The sequence below is a fragment of the Notamacropus eugenii genome, chromosome X (assembly GCF_028372415.1).
Source record: "Notamacropus eugenii isolate mMacEug1 chromosome X, mMacEug1.pri_v2, whole genome shotgun sequence".
NCBI lineage: Eukaryota > Metazoa > Chordata > Mammalia > Diprotodontia > Macropodidae > Notamacropus > Notamacropus eugenii.
In genome coordinates this window covers 60732124-60754843 of record NC_092879.1, presented here as the reverse complement: position 1 = coordinate 60754843, position 22720 = coordinate 60732124, and the positions used below count along the sequence as shown (strand labels likewise).

Sequence of the window (22720 nt, the reverse complement as noted above, 5' to 3'; positions counted from 1 at the left end):
AAGTACATAATATAGCAAGAGAAAGGTCCAAAGGCCTGAATAAAAGTAGGCACATAATCCCTCTCACCTCAATCTCAAATGTAGTCGCTTGGAAGCCTCTTAGAATTCATTAATAAAGCTATTTGGGTAATGGTGCTCCTAATGCTGGTTCTTGCTCCTGGCAGAATTGGAGCATTTTCAACACCGAGAGGCGGCTGCTTAGTTTGTGTGTGTTGAGCCAAGTCAGTCCACTGTGGCGAGGGCAATAATAGGACTCAGTTCCATGAATAGGATAAAAATATAAATACATTGAATTTTTTTTCCGTGGGCTCCTCAGTTAATTACATGCGTGCTGCAAACTGAAATCTCCCAGCAGTAGGTCATGAGAAAGGTTTCAAGTTCTTCAATATCATTGAAATCCCAAAGCAGCAGGGGGAGCATCTAATTACCTGTGATACATTTTAAGAATAATATTGTACAACTTATTTGTGGGTAATGTGCATCAATATTTGTCGGCTTCTGCCAGAACGGCTCGCTGAGCCATACTGTGTTCCTAGAATTCCGTGGGTAGATGTTTACCAAAAGACTCACTTTTTTCTTTCTTTTTTTTTTCTTTTTTGGGTTTTCACTTCTGCTTTCACCCAGACACATTATGCTATCCGCGATACCAGTTCGCTTAATACGGCTCATTCCATTGATACCCTCCAAGCCACTATTGAGTGTGAGCAGCCTCAACCTGACCTGTACAAGTAAGGAGTCCCAGATTTCCTTTACTGTTTACTGTCTGTAGTCTGGTTTCCTTTCATACAAGCATTCCATAGAAGGGCAAAGCCTTCTGTCAGCCCTCTTGCCTTTGTGTTTGCAAAACCTGCTCCTTCCCTTGGCATCAAAATGATTCAGAAATCAGCTTTGCTCATCATGGATCTGTTAAAAGTCATCATGGTCCTGGGAAATTTATTTAAGATTGTCCTTTTATTTTGAAATTTACCAACATGACTGTCTATTAGACATTCACCTCATGAGCATAGGGCTTCAGAATGATGGGATTTTAGGATTGGAAGGGACCTTGGAAGTAAGGTCCATTCCTCTCCTCTCTATACCCTTCCCTTTGCCCTTCTTTTTATGCAGGGTAGAGTCTCTCTCACTTCTCTTTCTGATTATTCTTACACTGTTTTTAAAATAATTCTTTCCAGAATTTTCCTAGAGCTATAGTTTTGGGAATACATCTTTTGCCCTTTTTCATAGGATGCTTTGGATCCTTTCCTGGCCCCAGGCAATTGGCATTTTTCCTGATCTCCATCATTACTTAAAGATCACTCATAGTAGTTCAGGGATTATATTATAGGATCATAAGATTATACAGATTTAGAACTGGAAGGAATCTAGAAGTCATTGAGTTCAACTCCTTCATTTTACAGATGAGGAAATGAGACCTAAAGAGGTTAAGTGACTTGCCCAGGGTCATATGGCTAGTGTGTGTCTGACCCAAGTCTTCCTGACTCTAGGTCCCGTGCTTTACCCACTATGACATGCTGCTTCTTATGTAGAAATTCTTTGAAGACCCTGGGATAGAATTGATGTGGGTTAGGAGATGGGAACTCATTTAAATCAGTGTTGTCAAAAATAGAAACAAATCCCTTTAGACTGCGTATTGACTTAGATAACCACAAATTAGCATTATTTATATTGTACTATATTTTTATTTATTTTGCTAAACATCTCCTACTTACATTTTAATTTGATTGGGAGTTTTTCAGGGATAAGTTTGACACTGGATTTAAAGTATCTAGGTGCTCCCTTATCGATCTGGTGTGTATTTCTCTCAACTGTGTTTGTTCTATCCTTTTCTGTTTAATACTTTCCTTGACAATAAAGATGGAAGTAACCTTGAGTGAGTATTTCTGCTTCCTCACTGTTGTTTGCCAGTATTACATGATCTATGAGCAATGAGCCTTTCTCCTCCCTTTTATAAAAGCCTACTTCATAGTCTTTAACATTTTTCTTTAGACTCAACTAATTTTCATCGTTATTCCCTGCCATCCTCTAGCCTTTTGTATTTGTCCTCAGTTATATGTTCTTGCTTCTGTCTTTTGTACACATTCTGTAAAAAATTAACTGGGCAGCTATGTGGCACAGCAGATAAGAACTCTGGACCTGGAGTCAGGAAGACCTGAGTTCAAATCTGATTTCAGACATTTACTAGCTATGTGACCCTGCACAAGTCGTTTAGCCCTGCTTGCCTCAGTTTCCTCATCTGTAAAATGAGCTGGAGAAGGAAATGACAAATTACTCCAATATCTTTGCCAAGAAAATCTCAAATAGGGGTCACAAAGAATCGGACATGACTGAAACAACTGAATGGCAAAAAATGATAAAAAAATTTAATCACTCAAGAGCTGCCTATGCAGTCACAACATTCTCGCTAGATATCTCTCTGTTGCTTCCTCATTGGCTTTATTTACAATTGTTTTGTCATTTTTATTTTTTAAGGTCTCCCATTTTTCTTATCCTTTCTACTCATACTATCACTAACCTTCCATCAGTCTTCCACTGAGAATTCACCCAACGTAATGGAGGATTTCATCTAATCCAGGTGTCGTACAAGCAGCCAGGGCCCCATTCACTCCTTTTAACCAAATTAAAATGTGATTAGATAATATTTGATAATATAAATAAAAATACAGTGGAGCATAGATCAGGAGTGGGGAAACTGCCGCCTTGAGGCCACATCTGGCCTTCTAGATCCTTATGTGCAGCCTAAAAATTTGTATCCAATCAAAAGACTGCATTTAAGGATCTGGAAGGCCACATGTGGCCTCAAGGCTGCAAGTTCCCCACCCCTGGAATAGATAATGTTAATATGTGGTTTTCTAAGTTATTTTGGGACCTACAGGAGTCTTTGTGTACAGCTTAGTATCCCTCATTTCTATTTCAGTTTGATACCACTGCCCTAAACCTTCCAATATTTCATGAGTACCATGGTCAGTACTGGTGCCTATTCCTTGATTCTCCCTACATAGAATTGCAATAACTTACTTCCCCTTGTAGTCACCTAAATATGTAGGTGTTCAAAAATATGTAGGAAATTTTCCCATAAAAAGGATGACTTGTCTTTCTTCTTCTCTCAGCCCTATAGGGCCCCAAGCTTCTGACACTGAATGAGCTAGAGCATTGTTACTTCCCCTTTGTGGGTCTCAATTTCCCCATTTGTACATTGATGAAATTGGACTAGTTTCATGGTTCCTACTGATACTAGTGGTGGTCAGTATCTGGTGGAATAAAATCTCATTCTATTATGTTCTTTTTCCAGGTTTGTTGGAAAGATCAATATCTATGGTAATAATGCAGAACCCATTGCCAGGTTAGTTCCTTTACTATTCACTAGTTCCTTCTTGATGTTATTATTTGAATCTTGTGCAAGTATCTTCTAATACTTTTCCTTTGGAAAGAGATGCTAGGGTAACTAGGCCCAGTTTGCATGGCTTTGCTCTAAGCTATGGTGGTGGTGCTGCTTTGGTGAGCTGTTCTAGGATGAGTTATGATTGTTATCAATGGGGTTTGGAAAGTATAGGTGCATAGTTGTGATCCAGGGGAGGCAATGGATGGACTGGAAAATTACCTGCATTTTAAGTGAAGTGAAAAGACTGAGACACAATTATCTGGGTAATTAAAGTCCTCAGAACATACATAAAATTTCAGGAGAGCAGTAGAATGGCGTAAGACCTAGAAGGAGAGACTGGGAGCCTGGATTTTCAAGACTTCCTCTTGATATATACTAGCTGTGTGCCCTGGGAAGATCCAAAGATTATAAATGATATTTTGTATTGGTGGGAAGAATTTCCATGCTAGGTATTCCCCACACATTTACAATCGCATGTTTATATCTCCTATCTTCCCAAAGGAAAAAAAAATTAAAAACCTTACATAAAAAGTGTGGGTCTTTCTCATGCCTTCAGTTAGGCTCATGATTATCTCAGTTCTCTACTTTGGATGACTAGAAGCAGCCACAGGCTGTTAAGAATGTAGTGGGAGTGAGGGAGCTGAAGTCTACCCACAGGTCCCTGCTGAGGCCTGTATCATCTTGTATAGAAGGTTCATATTCTCTCCTAGCGTCTGTTTTTCTATCTCTTTTATGTTTTTCTCTCCCCATTTCCTTGTCTCTCAGCCTTTCTGAGGCTTGGCCCCTCTCTGTCTCTGCCTCTGCCCTTCGCATGTCTCCTGATCTAAGCTTCTAGCTCTGTTTGTACTTTCTCTGTGGTCATCTGTCTGTCTGGACCCGCATGTGTCTGCTAGAGATTGGGGCTTGAAATTGTCTACAGGTGTGAGCCCATTTTTTATGCTACACATAGACAGATAGATATAAAATCCCAGTCAGAGGGAATGTAGGGAGGGGGGAAAGCACTCCAGAAATTTACTGATGATATTGGATTTTGTGGATAAACAATATTCACTTTCTGTTTAGGTCTTTGGGACCTGAAAATCTATTGCTGAAAGGAGCTACTCTAAAAAATACCAAGAAGATTTATGGTGAACATTTTAAAGAATTTATTTATCAGAAATATATCTTATAATGCCTCAAAATAATAACTGAATTTTAAGGAACCTTAGCTGATAATAATAAACGTTCATGGAAACCTATTTCTAGGTGTTATATTTTTGGTAGTATGACTTGCTTAAAGAGAATATAAATAAAATGAAAATGTTTTAGGGCTATTAATTATATGAATTATAGTTCATATTACATTACTTCTTAATCCTTGTGTAACAAGTCATGTGTGGGGGAATGTTTGGAATTCTAGTTTTTGTTTTTTTTTTAAAATTAATATCAGAAGGGGATGGGGCTTAAAGAGTTTTTTGGTTACATGGGATGTGGAGTTGGTCAGTTGTAAACCTAGTTTAATTATACTTTATTATTCTTTAGGAGTTGCTGTTTACACAGGAATGGAAAGCAAAATGGCTTTGAATTACCAAGGGAAATCTCAGAAGCGCTCCGCCGTGGAAAAGTAAGGATGTGCCTGAAAATTGGGTTGCACCAGTCAGTGCAGGGCTTGGCTCCAGTTAAAGCCTAGGGAAATTTTCTGAACACTTTAACTTTGTGTTTACTTGAATTCTATGGCAAAATGAGCTGGCAGCTTGGGAGGGGATGAAGGGAATGGGGTGGACTATGCTGGTTGGTAGAAGACTGACTGAAGTCTCTGTTTGATAGGTTAGAACACAGCTGGCTGATCATGAGCTTGGTTGCTACTTCCCCATGCTTTGCTGTCTCAGCTAGTCCAGATTTCTGAACTCTAGGTCACTTCCTCAGAAATGGATTGGCCTGATGTGTGAGGGTTGTAGGCTACCTCTTCATGAACCTTCATGTTCTAGGGCTTTCAGGATTCTAGGTAGGTAAGGGGTCGGGATTAACTAGAGATTTAAGGGTGCCAGGGATACCTATATTCCTGTTCTCATCCCAGGATTCTGAAAAGAGCTATTAGAGCCTTGCTGTAAGAGGGGGTAAGGTTGTATTAGTGAGTTTGTGCATGTGGGGGAAAGAGGTGATGTTCTCTGACAAATAACTCCAACTTCTTTTCCACTTGCCCATTTCTGTAATACTTATGACAGTGGTGATGATGGCAAGCATTTATAGTATACTTTAAAGTTTTCAAAATGTTTCACACGTTATCTCCTTTGATCCTCACAACATCCTCATAAGACAGGTGCTCTTATTATCCCTATTTTACTGATGAGAAAACTGATATACGAACAAGGTCAAGTGACTTTGCCTACAATTACACAGCTAAGAAGTATCTGAGGCAACTTTTGACCTCAGGACTTTCTGAGTTCAGGATGGTCAAGCATTCTACCTCCTCTGCCACCTACATGTCTATAATTTTAACAACAGTCCTTGATACCCCTATAGGCCTTTTTAGTTAGAAAAAGCTTAAAATAACAAACAGCTTTCTTGCTTAATCCTCACAACAACCCTGTGAAGTAGATAGAACAAGGGTTGCTATCCCAATTTTACAAAAAAAAAAAGAAACATGGGTTTAGATGATCAGAGTAACTAAGTTGGGGTCACTAGACTTTTGCCTCAGGGTAATGGAATTTCAAGAACCCTGATAAGACTTGTATCTCCTTTTCAATTTAGAAAGATGGGACTTAGTACCTAGTTACCAAGTCAAGTCCATAAACATTTATTAAGAACTTTTTGTGTGTGGCACTGGGTTGCAAAAACAAGAATGACATTCTAATGGGGGAGACAACAGGCAAGTAACTATGTATACATATGATTTATAAAGTATAAATGGCATATAATCTCAGAGGGCAGGCACTGGCAATTGAGAGGGTAGAATGGGGAGGATGAGAGAGGGAGGGCGGCCCATGGGAAATGATTAGCAAGAACAATCAGCTCAAATTGGAAGCTAGCTAGCAGATGGCTTTCTTAATTCCTGTCTTCACATGAGCTCCTCCATGCTGCCCTACTCTTCCTTCATGTCCCCTCTTCATCTCTTTGTATGCTGGAAAATCCTCACTCCCTCCAATGGATTGTCCAATGTACTCAAAGTGTTAGTTTCAACTCTAGCATGCTCAGTTGACTGACTTGTTCAAGGTTAGATGTTTGCATGAGAATAGAACTGAGCCTCAAACTTAGTTCATCTGATTCCAAGTTTACTGTACCATACTCTACTTTGTCCAAGATATATTTGCCTAGGCTTCGATCGTCATGAACAGAGAGTCTTTAACCATATATAAATGACCAAACTAATTTTTTTAAATCAACCATCTTTTCTTTTTCAGATCTATCAATGGCTTCCTGATTGTGTACTTGTGCATCCTCTTGTCCAAAGCTGCTATTTGCACCACAATGAAGTATGTGTGGCAAAGTGTCTCCCACAATGATGAGCCTTGGTACAACCAAAGGACCCAACATGACCGAGAGACCGTAAAGGTAATTGGTTTAATGTTTTCAGTCCTGAAGATATAATTTGATATTCTGTAAATGTCAAGGAAAAAGTGACTTGGTTATTATTACTCCAGATGTTCTTCTAGTTGTATCCTCTTCTTTAAAATTTTAAACCTTTTTGTTTTTTAATTCAATAGCTTCATTTGTACTTAGGCTTGACTCTTCAACCAAGACCTGGTTACAAGCTATTTGGCAAGCAGCTATGATACTCTAATACCTTTGATTTGTAGTCTCCTGAAATAACAAAATGTCTGTGTGGGAAGGGTCCTCAGTGGGCCTTTTGTGTATCTTTAGTAAGTGACCATCGATCTTCTTCTTGAAACCCTCCAGTAATGGGGAGACCCCCTACCTCAGAGGCAGCCCATTCCACTGGAGGACATTAGGAAGATTTTTTTTTTCAGTGTCAAGCCTAAATTGGCTTCTCAGCAAATTCTAGCCTTTCTTCCTAACTCTACTTTTTGGTTCTTTGTTTTGCTATAGGGTCAAAGGATCCTAGATTTTAGAACTTGAAGTCACATTATAGCCACTTGAGTTCAATCTTCTCCTTTTCCAGATGAAGAAACTGAGGTAGAGAGTGGCTTGGAATCGAGTTGTGTTACCAAGTGTCAGGGGTGGGATCTGAACCCAGGTTTTCTGGACACTAAGACCAGCTCTCTATCCAGTATACCGTGTTGCCCTTCTGTGAGATGATAAATACATTTGATCTTTTTGCCACGTACCACTGGATTTCACCTAGAGGTTAAATGGTTCAGGGTTAAGATTTAAGGAGGAGAAAAACACTATTGCCTCTTAAAAAATCCTCAGAAGAAGCTTTTTGGAAGAAACCATGATATTCCACTAAAAAAATTGAGGATGACTTTTCACAGATGCTTAAAAATCTACCTTTGGCTCTGTACTTGAAGATTTACCCCTTCATTAAGAAGTGTTCTTGGGAAGAATTTTTTTTCCCACATCAAGAACAATTTCCTCAGCATTGGATGTGAGAGCAGGAAAAGCTTCCTAACAAGTAGAGTCATTTTCAGACAGAATGGGCTGCCTTGATAGGTCGTGAGCCACCCCTCACTCCCCTACCCTCCCATCCCCCCCCCCACTGGAGGTTATCCAACAGAGGCAAGATGGCTGATGGTTGGGGATCTTGTAGAGAGATTCCTGTTCAGCTGTGAATTGGCATAACTGGCTGCTGAAGTCCTTTCCAACTCAGAGAGGTTGGAATTTGGTGCCATAAAGACCAGACCGTATAAGACTATCCCTCCTTCTCACACCTTTGCAGAGGTTAGGGGGTGAGGAAAGGGGTCAGTAGGTGGAACATTGCCTAGAACATTAGATTTTCTTCACCATATTGACTGGTCTTGCTGAATTTTTTCCTTATTTTAAACAAAATCCTTTGTTATAAGGGATTGTTGGGTGGGGGTGGGGAGAGGATATGGGGGCTCTGAATGTAAGGTATTTTGAATACCTTAGAGCCCTATAATTAATTATCATCAATTATAAATAAATTCTTCTTAATTATGATAACTAAAATTACTCTTTCTAGGTGAAGTCAAAAGACTATCAAAAATCTATTATTAAAAATAAGACTAACGACCAGATTTTTCACAGTCCCTTCTGTTCTTACTGTCTCCACAGGAGAAGCCTGCCTCTGGTTACCATGACTTATCTGTTTTCTTCCAGGTTCTGAAGATATTCACAGACTTCTTGTCATTTATGGTCCTGTTCAATTTCATTATCCCTGTTTCCATGTATGTTACTGTGGAAATGCAGAAATTCTTGGGGTCCTTTTTCATTGCTTGGGACAAAGACTTTTATGATGAAGAAATACAAGAAGGTGCTCTGGTGAACACATCCGACCTCAATGAAGAACTTGGGCAGGTTAGAATGCATTTTAAAAGATCTCCTCAACAAGACAAATTGCTTCCAATGTGTTGATAATATTTTTCATAATGTTAAACTAAATATCTGATGACTTCATTTCCTATCATTCCATCTGCATCCTCCAGGCCTGTGCATAATCTTTCTCTTATACCTAGAATGCTCTATTTTCTCATCTGTGCCTCTTGGAATCTGGAGTTGCCTTCGAGGCTCAGCCTAGATCTGCATAAGGCCTCTGTTACCCCTCCTCTCACCCCCAATTGTTGGTGTTTTCTCTGAAATATTTTTATGTTTGTTTTTTCATTCACGTATCTATTCAGATGATTTTTCCCCCTATAGAATATAACATTGTTAGTTGCAGAGATTTTGATTCTTGTCTTAGCATGGTGTTGGGCACATAGTAATAAATGCTCATTTGTTAATCAGGAATGATAGAGAAATTGAGTATTGGGAAGGATGTCCCTTATTTTGAAAACTTCAGTTTTATGGATGCCTTCGGTTTTTGACATCACAGATATTTCCTGGTATTCCGCTCCTCCCAAAGATCCTTACCTCGTTACAAAGAAAAACAGTTGAGCTAAACCGGCCAAAGCCATGTCCTCCATCCCCCTAGAGGAGGAGGGGGAGTTAGGAGGAAACAAGTCTTCCGAGAATAGCACTGGTGTCCCGGACGGGGTGGGGGGTGCCCTGTTGCTCTGCCAGCCTTTTGAAACGTTTTTAGGTACCCCGATTTCTCAGTTATACTCAAACATCCTCACAGTCCTCTTTAAGGCTCACCTGGTGGTAGATTACGGGCTTATTGCTTCAGTGCCGGCGTCTGTAATTGTCCTCATTAACAACAAACATTTATTGAATTGCTGGAACAAAGGGAGAGGCAATGTTCTCCTCTGGAGATGTGTTCCCTGGGGAAATGTAGCGAGAGATTTGTATGCTTTCCACGAACTTGATTGACCAGAGTTAGGCCCGTGACATTTTCCAGACCTCTTTCTGATCAGATGCATCATAGATATAGTTGCTTGCTCTATAGGAGGCATTTCAATGAAGGCAGCGTTTGATGGAAATACGCTCTTGTTTTTTAAAATTCCAATGTAATTCAGGATCTGACCTCTTCTCTCCTTGGGAAAAAAAATACATGTTTTATTGATGTATTTTTTTTTCACATTGCTGTCACTTCCTGATCACTGCCTCAAGCTGGTGCCCCCCCCCCCGTGTCCCCCTCCCCCCGCTCCCCCCGCTTCCTCCTCAACCTGCCCTTGTAAGAATTAAGGTCAAACAGAAGAGATCAACACATTGGCCATGTCTGATGATGCATGCCTCATCTTACACCTGTAGTCTACCACCTTTCTTTTGAGAAGAGGGAGATGTAGCCCATATCATCAGTCTGCTGGAGTCAACTGCGTAGACCCCCCCTCCCGACCTTTTCTAATGCTTTTCCATTAGAAAAAGAGGTGCTATAAATTAATTTTGTGTCTATAGGCCCTTTCCTTCTATCTTTTTTCTCCTTAGTGTGGTAGGAACCACAATTCCCTCTGAGATGTATACCCGTCACAGGGTCAAAGGATATGTGCAGCTTAGTGTCTTTTTCTCAATGCCAAATTGTTATACAGAATAGCTAGACTGATTCACAATTGCACTAACAGTGCCTTAACATGCCCATCTTCCTATAGCCCCTTCAGCGTTTGCTACCTTTGTATTTTTGTCATCTGATGCACTTATTTCCCTTCGAAGTTCAGTCCAGCTATGGTTCCTCAGGTGGTGACTTTTATCATCAGTATTCAAATCTTATTCCTTTGTCTGTTTTTAGCATGTCTGATCTGGGATGCTTCCTCACTTCTAGTTAATGTTCATGATATTTAGAATACCAATACTGTGGAAATGTCAATTCCATGACTTGGAAATGTGGATTGGGTTAATAGAGGAACATGGATGAAAGAAGCCCTCACCCACTTTGGGGGTGTGCATTTTTTTCTACCTCAGAATTTCTTCTTACATTCATACCTTCACTAAGTTACCCTCTTGCCATATATGAAATCAGAAGACTGAACAGACCGTGAAAGGTCATATATTCTACCAACTTTGTCCCAGAGGGCAAATGGGTCATGGTGGAAAGGGTCCTCTAATACTGAAGAGGGTGAGGCTGTCCTTGTTGAAGCTTGGAACCAAGAAGATCTGAGTTCAGATCTTGCCTCAGACACTTCTAACTGTGAACCCTTGGCAAGTTGCTTAACTTCTACTTGCCTCAGCTTCCTCATCTGTAAAATGGGGATAATAAGAGTACTTACCTATACACTTGGCAGACATCAAAGTGCTATATAAATTGGTGGTGATAATGATACCAGACCCCTTGCCTTGAGGGCCACAAGGCCTCCACACCCTGGCAGAACATGTGCACCCCAGATGAGACAGGCAACCCTTGACTAGGTTAAGGGGACTGATTCCCTTCAGGGAGTTGTTATAGCTCGTTCTGACACTCTTAAATTTTGAAGGTTCTATGAAGTTGACTGAATATCTCTGTACCATTTAGGATGAGGGCCCCAGTCTACCTCTTAAGCTTCCTCATAAGCACTCCAGCAATATTTTCCACAACAGCCAACTCAGGAATGAATCTTTCCTGTTCTCAAAGATTGCTGACTATTATAAGTGGAGATCTCAAACATAGCCCAAGGTGGTAGAGGTACAGTTTTGGATAGTTGCTCTCTTAGGAACATAGGCTAGCCTGTCTCAGGAAGGCCTTTTTCAATATAGCCACAATAGTCTTGGAAGACTGATATCTCCTTCCATTGTCTCCCAGTCATCAGGGAGAGTTCTAAGGCTGCGTAGCCATATCACTTATGCCCATGGGAAGAGAAAAAGCAGGCATAGCACGTAGCTCCCCTGAGTACCTTCCTACAGGTTACTGGATACCAGGAAAGAAACAGAGAAATGTCCTTAGCAAGGAACTGTCCCAAGGATCCCGGACAATGCTGCTGTGCTCTACCGAGGCTTACCTGTGTATGAAACTCTAGAAATAAACCACAGAATTTCCCATGAGGCACCACATTAGAATTGGTACTAATAGCACCTGTGCTACCCCTTTTTAATTCTCTTTACTACCTCAGCACCCCTGTCATACCCATAATGCCTTTCTCTGGCTTTGCTCCAGGGATGATCAAGGGTGTTGCTCCCTATTTCACCACTAACCATGGCTATGACATAGCTAGTAACCAGCTAGCCCAAATTAACCCCAGAAATGCAATCTGAAACACCAAAAAAGTGAGGACAAAAAAATCCACAGGAGATCTGACTTATTAGGTATGGTTGCTTAAGTCAAGTTTTTCAGTTATTTACCAGATACATGCCACAGTATTGTGTGGACACAGCTTGCCACCATTAACTGAATTGTTTTATTCTCCTAGGCAGTCTCTGCCACTCAGACTTTCTTTTGCCTCCATAGCCAGCCTTGACCCCATGGCCAGTGACAGCATCAGGAGGAAGCTGTTTCAGTCTTTGGTAGATCTGAACATGGATGACATGTGAAGGATAACATTCTGTGCAGTGGATACAGTGATGGGCAGAGTCAGAAAGATCTGATGAATTTGAATATGAACTCAGATGCTTACTATCTCTATGACCCTGGACAAATCATTTAACAGTTGCCGGTCTCAGTTTCTTCTTCTGTAAAATGGGTTCATATGGGGCAGCACTGTTTAGAACCCTGGGCTTGGAATCAGGAAGACTCATCTTTATGAGTTCAAATTTACCCTCAGACACTTGCTGATTGTGTGACTCTGGACAAGTCACTTCACCCTGTTTGCCTTAGTTTTCTCATCTGTAAACTGAGCTAGAGAAGGAAATGGCAAACCACTCTCTGCCAAGAAAACTCCAAATGGGTCACGAAGAGTTGGACATGACTGAAAGTCACAACAACAAAAAATGGATTCATAGCAGTTCTTATTTTTCTTCTTATTAATCACTCATCACTAGAAGCCCTTGTCCCTTAGTCCTTTCATCATTCCCAACCTGGAAATTCTCAACCCTGGCTAACCATTAACCTTGAATTCTTCCATTTCTACTCCTGGGCATGCTAATTTTAGTAGACAAAGGCATGAAATTGACTATAAATTCCTGAGGCATGACCTCAGCTAGGCCCTTACTGCTGCCCAGCAATCTCACTCTAGTCTTATTGATTGCCTAATTCCATTTTAGGGTTCCAAATGGTTTCCTGTCTCCTCAAGCACCTGGCTGGACCCTGCCTCCCACTCTGTCAGCAGGTGACCTGACTTCCTCTCCCCAGTGGGATCTCCCTCAGCCATCCTCCTTCTCACAAATTCTCGCTAATAAGAGATACCATTTCTGGGGCACTTTGAGTCTCTCTGTTCTGAGGTTATATGCCACAGGAATTCTCCCTGTTTTACAGAGGAGGAGATTGAAGTCCAGAGAGGTTATGGCCAGCCACACAGCCACCAAACTCAGCAATCAGCTCCACTGTGTTGTGCATCTTGCATCTCTCCCTCACTGTCAGCTCATTCTGATTGTTCTCCAAACATGCTTGAGTCACCCAGATCTTAAAGAGGTCCTCCCTCCATCCTTCTAGCTTTTCTGTGACTTCTTCACTACTTATTCTTTATTTCTTTCTTCAGTCTCTTGGAATCCAATTGATTTCCCCATCACTAGATTGAACTTCCTCTCTGCAAGCTCACCAGTGATCTCCTTCATGTCCGATCCTGGGTCTTTTTTTTCAGTCCCTATCTTCTTGACCTCTCTGTAGCAGATGACACTGGCAACTGTCCCTCCTTCTGAATACTTGTCTGCCCATGTCTAGAACCATTCTCTTTGTTTCCCTTTTTCATTCTTCCTCTTTGTTCCAACCCCTCAAGGTGGATGCTCTCCAAGGTTCTTGATCTTGGCACTCTACACCATAAAATATTAGGAACAGAGCTCTAGAACTGAAAGAGACCACAGATATCATCTCTTCCCCCCTCCTCATTTTATAGGTGAGGAAACTGAGGCATAAAGAGCACAAATGACCTGCCCAAAGTCACAATAGGTAATGAGTGGCAGAGTGGCTCTTTCAGTCCTCCAACTCATTACTACTTCTACTATTAGGTGGTGCTGCTTGGAGTCAGAAGATCTGCATTCAGATCTGACCTAAGACACTTACTAGTTGCATGACCCTGGGCAAGTCACTTCACCCTGTTTTTGATAATGACACCTACTTCCCAGCATTGTTCTTGTGAAAATTCAATGAGATCATAATTGCAAAACCCTTAGCATAGTTCCTGGCACATAATAAGTGCTAATCAGATATTAACTGTTATCATTATTACTGCCCTATGTTACTTCTCCACTTGGTCAAACTCATTCACACCAGTGCTTCAGCTCCTGCCTTTGTGCAGATTGCTTCTTAGTCTCTACCTCCCATTCTGATCTTTACCCTGAGCTCCACACCCATATTTCTATATGGCTACAGGACTGCATGGATATTTCATTAGCACCTCAGATCCAAAACCATGCTCATTTTCTCCTTCAACTTCCCAGGCTGCTCCTACTTTGGTCTCAGTGATGGCCTTATCCACCTTCCCAACTGGACCTTGCTATTAGCTTGGACATCTCTCTCTCTCTCTCTCTCTCTCTCTCTCCTTCCCTTCCCTCCCCTCCCCTCTCCTCCTCTCCTGTTGTCTTCCCTTCTCTTCTCTTCCTCTTTTTTCTCTTCTCTTCCTTTCCCTTCCCTTCCCTTCTCTTCTCTCTTTCTCACTCCCTCCCTCTCTTCTCTCTTTCCTTTCGTTTCTCTTCTTCTCTCTTTCCTTTTGTCTCTCTCTCTGTCTCTCTCTCCTCTCTTTTCTCTCTCCCCTTCAACAATGACCACATCTGTTTATTTTCCCTTCCCAATCTCATTCTTTCCTTTTTCTATTCTGCTGACATTTAGTGAGCACCTGCTATGGGCCAGGCACTGCTGATATAGACACAAAGAAGGAAATAATCCCTACTCAAGGAACTGATATTCTTATATACAAATGAATGTACTATGTTATACTACTTAAGGGTGTCTTGCTCATTTCTAAACCAGACCTAAGATGGTACAATTGGGAAAAAAAAGCATTGACTTTCGAGTCAGAGGACCTGGTTTTGAATTACAATTCTACCACCTGCTTATCAATATCATCTTGGACAAGTCACTTGCTGTCTCTCAGTCTCAGTTTCCCCTCAAGGTCTCTTCTAGCTCTACATTTAAGGATACTACCAAATCTGCATGGCAGAGATAAGACAATCCCATGGCAACTTGCAGAGAAAAATGAAGGTCACAAATTTTGATTCCCTAAGGCCAAATTGTTTCATTTTAAGAGAGAGAGAGAGAGATAGAGAAGACAAAGAGGCAGAGAAAGGAAGAGACAAATGGAGAGATAGCATTGGGGGTGGGATGAGGGGGAATTAAACCAGAACCAGATAATGCCACTGGAGTGAATGGAAAGAGAGGATTCCAACTTGGCTGCCTAACAAGAAAGAAGGTGGGAGGGGGGTGGGCACTGGGCGGGGTGAGGCTGGAATGTTGTCTCCATGCCAGCACTGCAGCAGGGGAAAGCTCGGAAAAAGAAATTAGAAAGTATCTCTTGCCAGGGTTCATCACTTTCTCCCTTAAATAATGAAAACCTTAATCTTGTGTGTGCTTATGTGTGTTCCCATCAGCTGCTAATGTTAACTATTTAAGTACAAATTGCCCCAATAGGAGGATCAAATTGTAGGGTTCTTCAAGGCAAATGTTATAAATAGTAGAAGAGAGGAAAACTGGAGATGAGATGGGCATTGTGTAATGTGGTGGTGGTGTCGTCGGAGGTGGGGGAGGATTTCAGCTATGAAAATGCCCTCAATTAGACTTAGATTTGTTATTACCCACTGTCTGGTCACCCCCTCCCTCATCCGCCTCCGGGCCCCCCAACCAGGTTTGAGTCTTTCTTTTAAAGAAAAAGTTTCATTTGAAAACCTTCAATCTGAGGGTTGTCTGAAAATAGACACTCTGGGTATAGAAACAACTTGAAAGGGCTCATGGTTGTCTGCAAGATAAATGGGTTAGATGGCTGCATGGCCTTGGCCTTTTACTGTGTGATGGACTCACAAATGCTGTACAGTACAGTACCCAAAGATCCTTCATTGCCCTGTTGGGGGGATTCTACTTTGGAAAAGAAATGTCTCATGGGATGGAACGCATTGTGGTGAAGCAGAAAGGGTGCCAGACTTGGAATCAGAGACCCTGAGTTCAAATCCTGCTGTCTTTGGTTCTGCTCTTGCTTGCTGTGTGACCCTGAGCAAGTCGCTTAGCCTCTCTGAACCTCAGATTGTCTTCTGTATAAGGGGACAGGGTTGGATGGGTGAATGACCTTGAAGGTCCCTTTCCTGTTCTAAAGCTGTGATTGTAATTTGTTCACTTATTATATCTCCATTTTCTTAAACAACAACTGACTTTGAAGCAGGAGAAAAGACCTGGACCTCACAATCAGATTGTGGGTCTGTCACTTCATAGGATCAATGGACAACTGGCCCTCCCCTTCTTATCCAGAGAGGTTCAGTTATTGCCCCAAGGACCCCAGGTAGGAAGTGACAGAGTCAGGTATCAGCCTCTAACTCCAAATCTCCATCGCTTTCCCACTGTTTCTTTTTGGGTTTCACTTTCTTCATTTGTAATAACAATGGTGATGATGATGATGATGATGATGGTGGTGGTGGTGGTGGTGGTGGTGATAATGGTGATGATGAGTGACAGTATAGCTTACTAGATAGACAAGCAGCTTTGGAGGCGAGAAGACCTTATTTAAGTCCTTCCTCTGACATGCTATTTGGGTGACTAAGCAAATCATATACCCTCTCAGGGCTCAAGACAATTCCCATGAACTTAGTTGCAAATGAACTGCTGATATTTATGGGGAGAGGTTATTGCTGATGTCAGGGGTGCCTATTGCAGGGGTGGGGAACCTGTAGCTTGAGGCCACAGGTGACCCTCTAGGTCCTCAGTTGTGGCTCTTTGACTGAATCCAAACTTCACAAAAGAAGTCCTCTTAATAAAAGGATTTGTTCTGTAAAACTTGGACTCAGTCGAAGGGTCACACCCAAGGACCCAAAAGGCCACCTGTAACCTCGAGGCTGCAAGTTCCCCACCCCTGGTCAATGGTAAAATTACAGACCTCAACCAAAACAAAACCCCTCAAAACATGTGACATTTCCATAGCACCTGAAGCTTTACAAAAGGTTTTACACGCATCATCTCCTGTGAGACTCAAAGTTATTCTGGAGGATGATTGCTAAAGCTCTTTATTCATTCACTAATTTGTCTATCTATCTGTGTCTGTCTGTCTATTTTCTATTTATCTACCAACATTATATATCTATTATTTATCTACCAACATTATCTGCCTATCTATCCATCATCTATTTATCTATAAACATATCTATTATTCATCTGCCAACATTATCTACCTGTCTATATCTCCCAATTTATCATCTTATCTTTCATCTCTCTCTCAGCATTCCCTACCTGTCATCTATCTCTCTGTCTATCTATCTATTCATCTGTGTCCATTCATTCCCATTCTCCAGAAGAGACTGAGGTTGAACAAGGTTGGATGACTCAATTTCTGATGGTCACATGGCTAGTAAGTGCGTGAGGCAAGATTTAAGCTGAGATCTTCTCGAATCCAAGTCCAGTGTTCTAGCCATTGTATTCCACAGTCTCTAGTGAGAAATCTTCCAGATTTGTTGTCAGGAAAGTAGTTTGTAAGTTGAAAGGCTATGAAACTGTGAGATCTTATTTTACCAATCCATTCAAACTCCCCACTTTATTTTGAACTGAAGTAAGAGCTTTGTAAGCATATGATATTTTGTGTATAACTTGTATAAGTGGTGAGTAGCTTGGTTTTGTTATGTTTTTGGAAAGCTGAATTTTTCTCTAGAAATTGTTTTATAAAAGAGAGAAAGAAGAAAGGCCTGTGCCTTTTAATAAGTAGTTCTTGATTTGGAAAAATTGTTCTTATTTTCATTCCTTGGAATGGCTTCACCCTTGACATCGTAAATCAGTTTGAATTCTTTTGCCATTGCCCCATTTGGGAGAGAATATTATCCTCACTAGGTGAAGTTAGATTATCATCATCATCATCGTTGTCGCCATCATCACCATTGTTGTTATATTATCATCTTCTTGTTCTCGTCTTTTTTGATAAAAAAAGAATGATTTGACAAAGACTTGCTAATATTATTTTATATGGACTGGTGGATAAAATGTCTGCTTTTTTAAACTGAATCTGAATATGGTGATGTAAACTCATTTTTTTTTTTATAAATTCACAGAAGGCGTTCTTGGAACCACTTCAATAGTATAGAGGACAAGGATGATACTTACCTCATCCTGCCCCGCTATGGTTTTAACTTCTTCTGCTAGGTCTCTATATTTTGAAAGCTTTTCCTTCGATGTAGTTTAGAGATTATGTGTGTTTGGGATAGCAACATCTGTTAAAAATATCCTTCCTAAATTTGCGTGGATCCCTCTTTTGTCTGGGCGGTCATGAACAATGGTTCTCTCTTTGGTTATGCTAAAGTTGCTGTGAAGTTTTTTGTTGAGCTCTCACGTACATTTTGAGGTTGTAGACTTGTTATTAGTTTGTTTATAAAGAACTGAAGTTCTGAGGTATAATTTTAGCCACCTGATCATGTCTTGCTAGGTAGTTTGTAGATGCTAAATGTATACAATTCCCAACGATGCTGTCATTGTTGCCATTACTCTCATCAGTTCCATTCTCATGGCTTAATTACGTGTCACGGGTAAAGAAACTCAAGTATTTTATATCCACATGGAAAAATGTCAGTATTCACAATACCACATGAACATGATAGTGTTAAGAACAAGTGATATAAAATGTGACATTTTTCAGAGACTCGTTTTAAGCTCATTGTATCTCTGCTTGGCCTTAAAACCACTCAAATAGAAGTATGCCTGGCTTCCAAAATGAAGGGATGGGGTGTTGAACCAAAACAGAAGTCTTACTAATCACTTGATATACATGACTGGCATCAAATTTTAAGATTCTTCTGGAAAAGACATTTAATAGGTTCTTGATTGTGTGGACCATCTCTCCAGTTAAGTGTAAAATTGGGGCAGCTAGGTGGCACAGAGAATAGAGTGCCAGGCCTGGAGTCAGGAAGACTCATCATCTTCCTGAGTTCAAATCTGGCCTCAGACACTTACTATGTGACCTCAGGCAAGTCACTTAACCCTGTCAGTTTGCTCATCTGTAAAATGAGCTGGAAAAGGAAATAGCAAACCACTCTACTATCTCTGCCAAAAAACCCCAAATGGGGTCATGGAGAGTCAGACACATGACAGAGATAACCAATCAAGAAGAAGAAGTATAAAATTCTTAACTAGAGGTCAGATGGAAACATTGGGTGAAGGCTATACTTATAAAAATCTTGGTGTCCTCCACATAAGGTATGTGAGCATAAAGCTATAAAGAAGAAAACTCTGGCTGAGTGTTAAGAGACATACAGGCATCCTGAAATAAAAACTTAACGTGAAGATCATATTTAAAGCAATTCACACTTATGCATTGCCAGTCAATTATACTACTGTATAATGGAACATGATAGATTTGGAAAATATTCTAACAAAAACTTATATAATATTAACCAAACCCATAGCCCATCATCTTAAGTTTTATAAACATTAACAATTCCTTGCCAAGAAGAAGGAAGAAGATTGATAGGCATTCTCAGAGCATGGGATAAATATGTATTAAACCTACAGAAATACTTTTGGAACAAGCAAACAGTCACTGAAACATAGGAAAGGCACACATCATTGCATTTGCTGAATGTGCTTCTGGATAGAGGCAGCGAAAAGGATGAGATCAAGAGTGGACTGAAAAGGCCCTTCATGGGCAACATCTTCATGAGTTTTGCCAACAATGTGTGAACAAAGAAGTGTAAAACAAATGTCAGTCATGTGGACTTATTTGTGAAAAAGGAAGGGTTTTTGATGGCCATGCAGGACCAGGTCATCTACCAGAAATTACAATAGGGTTATCCTTCAGGAAACGGATCTTAATCTAATCAATGCAAATCATAAGGAAATGGTAGAAACTACGTAACTGAAGTCTGCAAAAATGTAGCATGTACCCAAAACCTAACAATATAAGACCTGGTGGCCTGAATTATGTATCAGAAACTGCTATTTTTTGTGGACTGATGGATGACAAATCCCCGTAGTACAAACAGAGATTGTAAAACAGTAATAATTTAAAGTTTGCAAAGAGTTTTACAAATATCTCATTTGATTTTCACAACAACCCTGTGAGGCAGATGCTGTCCTTATCTCCATTGTATACATGAGTAAAATGAGATAAACAGAAGTGAAGTGACTTGCCCAGTGTCACACAGCTGGTAAGTATCTGAGGCTAGAGTTGAACTCGGGCTTTCTGATTATAGGCCTAGAGTGCTATCCAGTACACCTGCCACCTAGCTACCTGAAGAACTTAGCCCATAAACAAACTATCAAAGATCTGGAATAGTATCATAGATCAAACTGTTACACCTAGTTGTCTGAATATTATATTGTTCCATAACAATTTGAACAATGTTTTTTAATCAGTACCACCATAGTCTCCAAGTTGCCTTTAACAAAAAGAATCAAAATAGAGAAACCTGTAAAACAGAACATGACAGATTTGGAAAATATGCTAACAAAACTTATACATAATTATGCACTCCCATTGCCCATCATCCTAAGTAAGTTTTCGAAATATTAACATTTCCTTGCCAAGAAAGAGGAAGGAGGTTGCTAGCCATTCGCAGGGCACATGGTAAACATGTCTGAAACCTACAGAAATACTTTTGGAAAAAGCAGACAGTCACTTCACTGAGTAATAGAAAATGTTCCCCCAGTGGGATAGAATGAAGTCCAAGTCCTTCTTGTCGTCTGTCTTTTCCTGGAGTTGTACTGAAAATTGCCTTCAGAGGATAAGCTGACATTGTTATATTTTTATTTAGTTACTAAAAACTATGCCGTAGTCCTTGATATATTACATAAAGAAGAAACGACATTTTCTAGGACTGGTTCTATTTGAACTCCACTGAACAAGATGAGAAGAACATTTTTTCCATCGTAGTGATAATGATGGTAATCACAATGGCTGTCTCTTATATAGCTCTCTGTGGGGTTTACAGGGAAGTTTATACACATTCTCTTATCAGTTCCTCATAATAGTTCTATGATGTTCGTACTGTTATTCCCATTGTACAGATGAGGAAACAGAGTCTGGGAAAGGTTAAAGGACTTGCCCAAGTGCTCTCTCTCTCTCTCTCTCTCTCATACACACACACACATACACACACACACACACACACACACACACTCACAGTAGCTAAGGCAGTATTTGAACTCAGGTCTTGTTAACTTCCCAATTTAGCACTCTCTCCAATTTGCCTGGCTACCTTAAAATAGAATGGTTGGATTACATGGTTTCTAAGGTCTTTTCCAGTTAAGAGTAGCTAACCTTTCCTCTAGCCCTTTAAGATTTGCAAACTGCTTTTACATAATTTTCTAGCAACTTAATATATATCCCTTGACTTAGAATTGGGTAGAAATGGATTACAATGAAGAAACATTTAGGAAGCCCAGATCTACCATGTACAATCTAGGTGCTGGCCTTACAAAGACAAAAAAATCCACACTAATCCTTGCCCTCTGGGAGTTTATACTATACATTCTATTCCCCTTGTGTGCGTGTGTTTTGTTTTTTTTTTTAAGGTGGAGTATGTATTTACTGACAAAACTGGGACACTTACTGAAAACACCATGGAATTTATCGAATGCTGCATAGATGGGCACACTTATAAGGAGGAAACTGTAGAAACAGAGTCATTCTCCGAAACTGATGGAATTCAGCCGTTTTCCAGAAAAGCAGAAAAGGTTGGTGATTGTGGATGCTCAGTTTTGTTTTTCCTTTGTATTTACTGCCTTGAATGAGTTTGAATGCATCTGCTGTTACACTCCCTCCAGTGATGCTAATAGGAGCCCACACATCAGTCCTCATCAGCCCTCTGATCAGGGGATCCAACCTCAAATGATATATAATGTAAAACACTATGAGAAATGCGAGTGGGACTGGGAGTGGGGTAGGGAACCAAATAGCCTGAGCTTTGGTTAGCCCTGTGTTCTATTGACCCCACTGGCCCTTTCCATTCCTACTAAACACCTCTAGAATGGCCTTCAAAAGGAAGCTTTAGAAGATTGGACATTTTATTTAGGATCAGACATTAGAGCGGAGAAGGAACTTGGTTTTGTTTTTTTTTAATCATTTTTTTTTTTGTTATTTTAAATTTGACAAATGTCCACAAATGCAAACATTTCTGTAAACAAAGAACAGAAAAAAAGATTATAAATGGAACTGCAAATCTCCTTTCAACACAGTTTCAAATCTGATCTTGTCTGTATCTTCCTCTGAAATTCCTTCTTTTCGGGTCATTTTAAAAAATGTTTCAATGACCCTTTTTTTCCCCTTATCATTCTTGCCAGCCCCTTTCTCTTTTCTTCCCCACAAACAACCTCTCCCCATTAAAGAAAACTCCCAGCAAGAGAACTTTAGGGGGCATCTAGTTCTACCCATTCATTTTACAGCTGGGGAAACTGAGGTCCAAGGGAGAGGAGTTGATTACTTGATTGTCACTCTTGATTGCCATTCACTGGATAATTTCCTTGAGGGAAGGTCCTCGGGTCTGATTTTTAGCCAGCCAGACTTTTATTATGCTTAACCTCTTGCCTGCTTCTGAGGGAGGCCCTCAGGCTGTCATCCATGTTAGGGTGTGATTGATTTACGGGGTCATCCAATCTTGTTCAGCTCTGAAAGTGTTAACATGACTAATACCTAGAGGTAGGGCTTATAATCAGAGACTGCTGAGGCACTAGAA

At 40.5% G+C, this 22720-nt stretch overlaps 1 protein-coding gene across 6 annotated transcripts in view; it reads left to right on the top strand.

Moving 5' to 3' along the window:
• The window catches only part of ATP11C (ATPase phospholipid transporting 11C), a 214468-nt gene that overhangs the window by 118907 nt on the left and 72841 nt on the right, over positions 1-22720 (top strand). For all 6 annotated transcript variants that reach the window (XR_011971071.1, XM_072626289.1, XM_072626290.1 and 3 more), the window contains exons 7-13: positions 625-728; positions 3290-3340; positions 4442-4506; positions 4901-4982; positions 6760-6910; positions 8597-8794; positions 21561-21722. Coding sequence is in view for 5 of the 6 variants with exons in the window: in XM_072626289.1 (XP_072482390.1) it covers positions 625-728; positions 3290-3340; positions 4442-4506; positions 4901-4982; positions 6760-6910; positions 8597-8794; positions 21561-21722 (813 nt within the window). In the remaining variant the exon portion in view is untranslated. The remainder of the gene's footprint in view (positions 1-624; positions 729-3289; positions 3341-4441; positions 4507-4900; positions 4983-6759; positions 6911-8596; positions 8795-21560; positions 21723-22720) is intronic.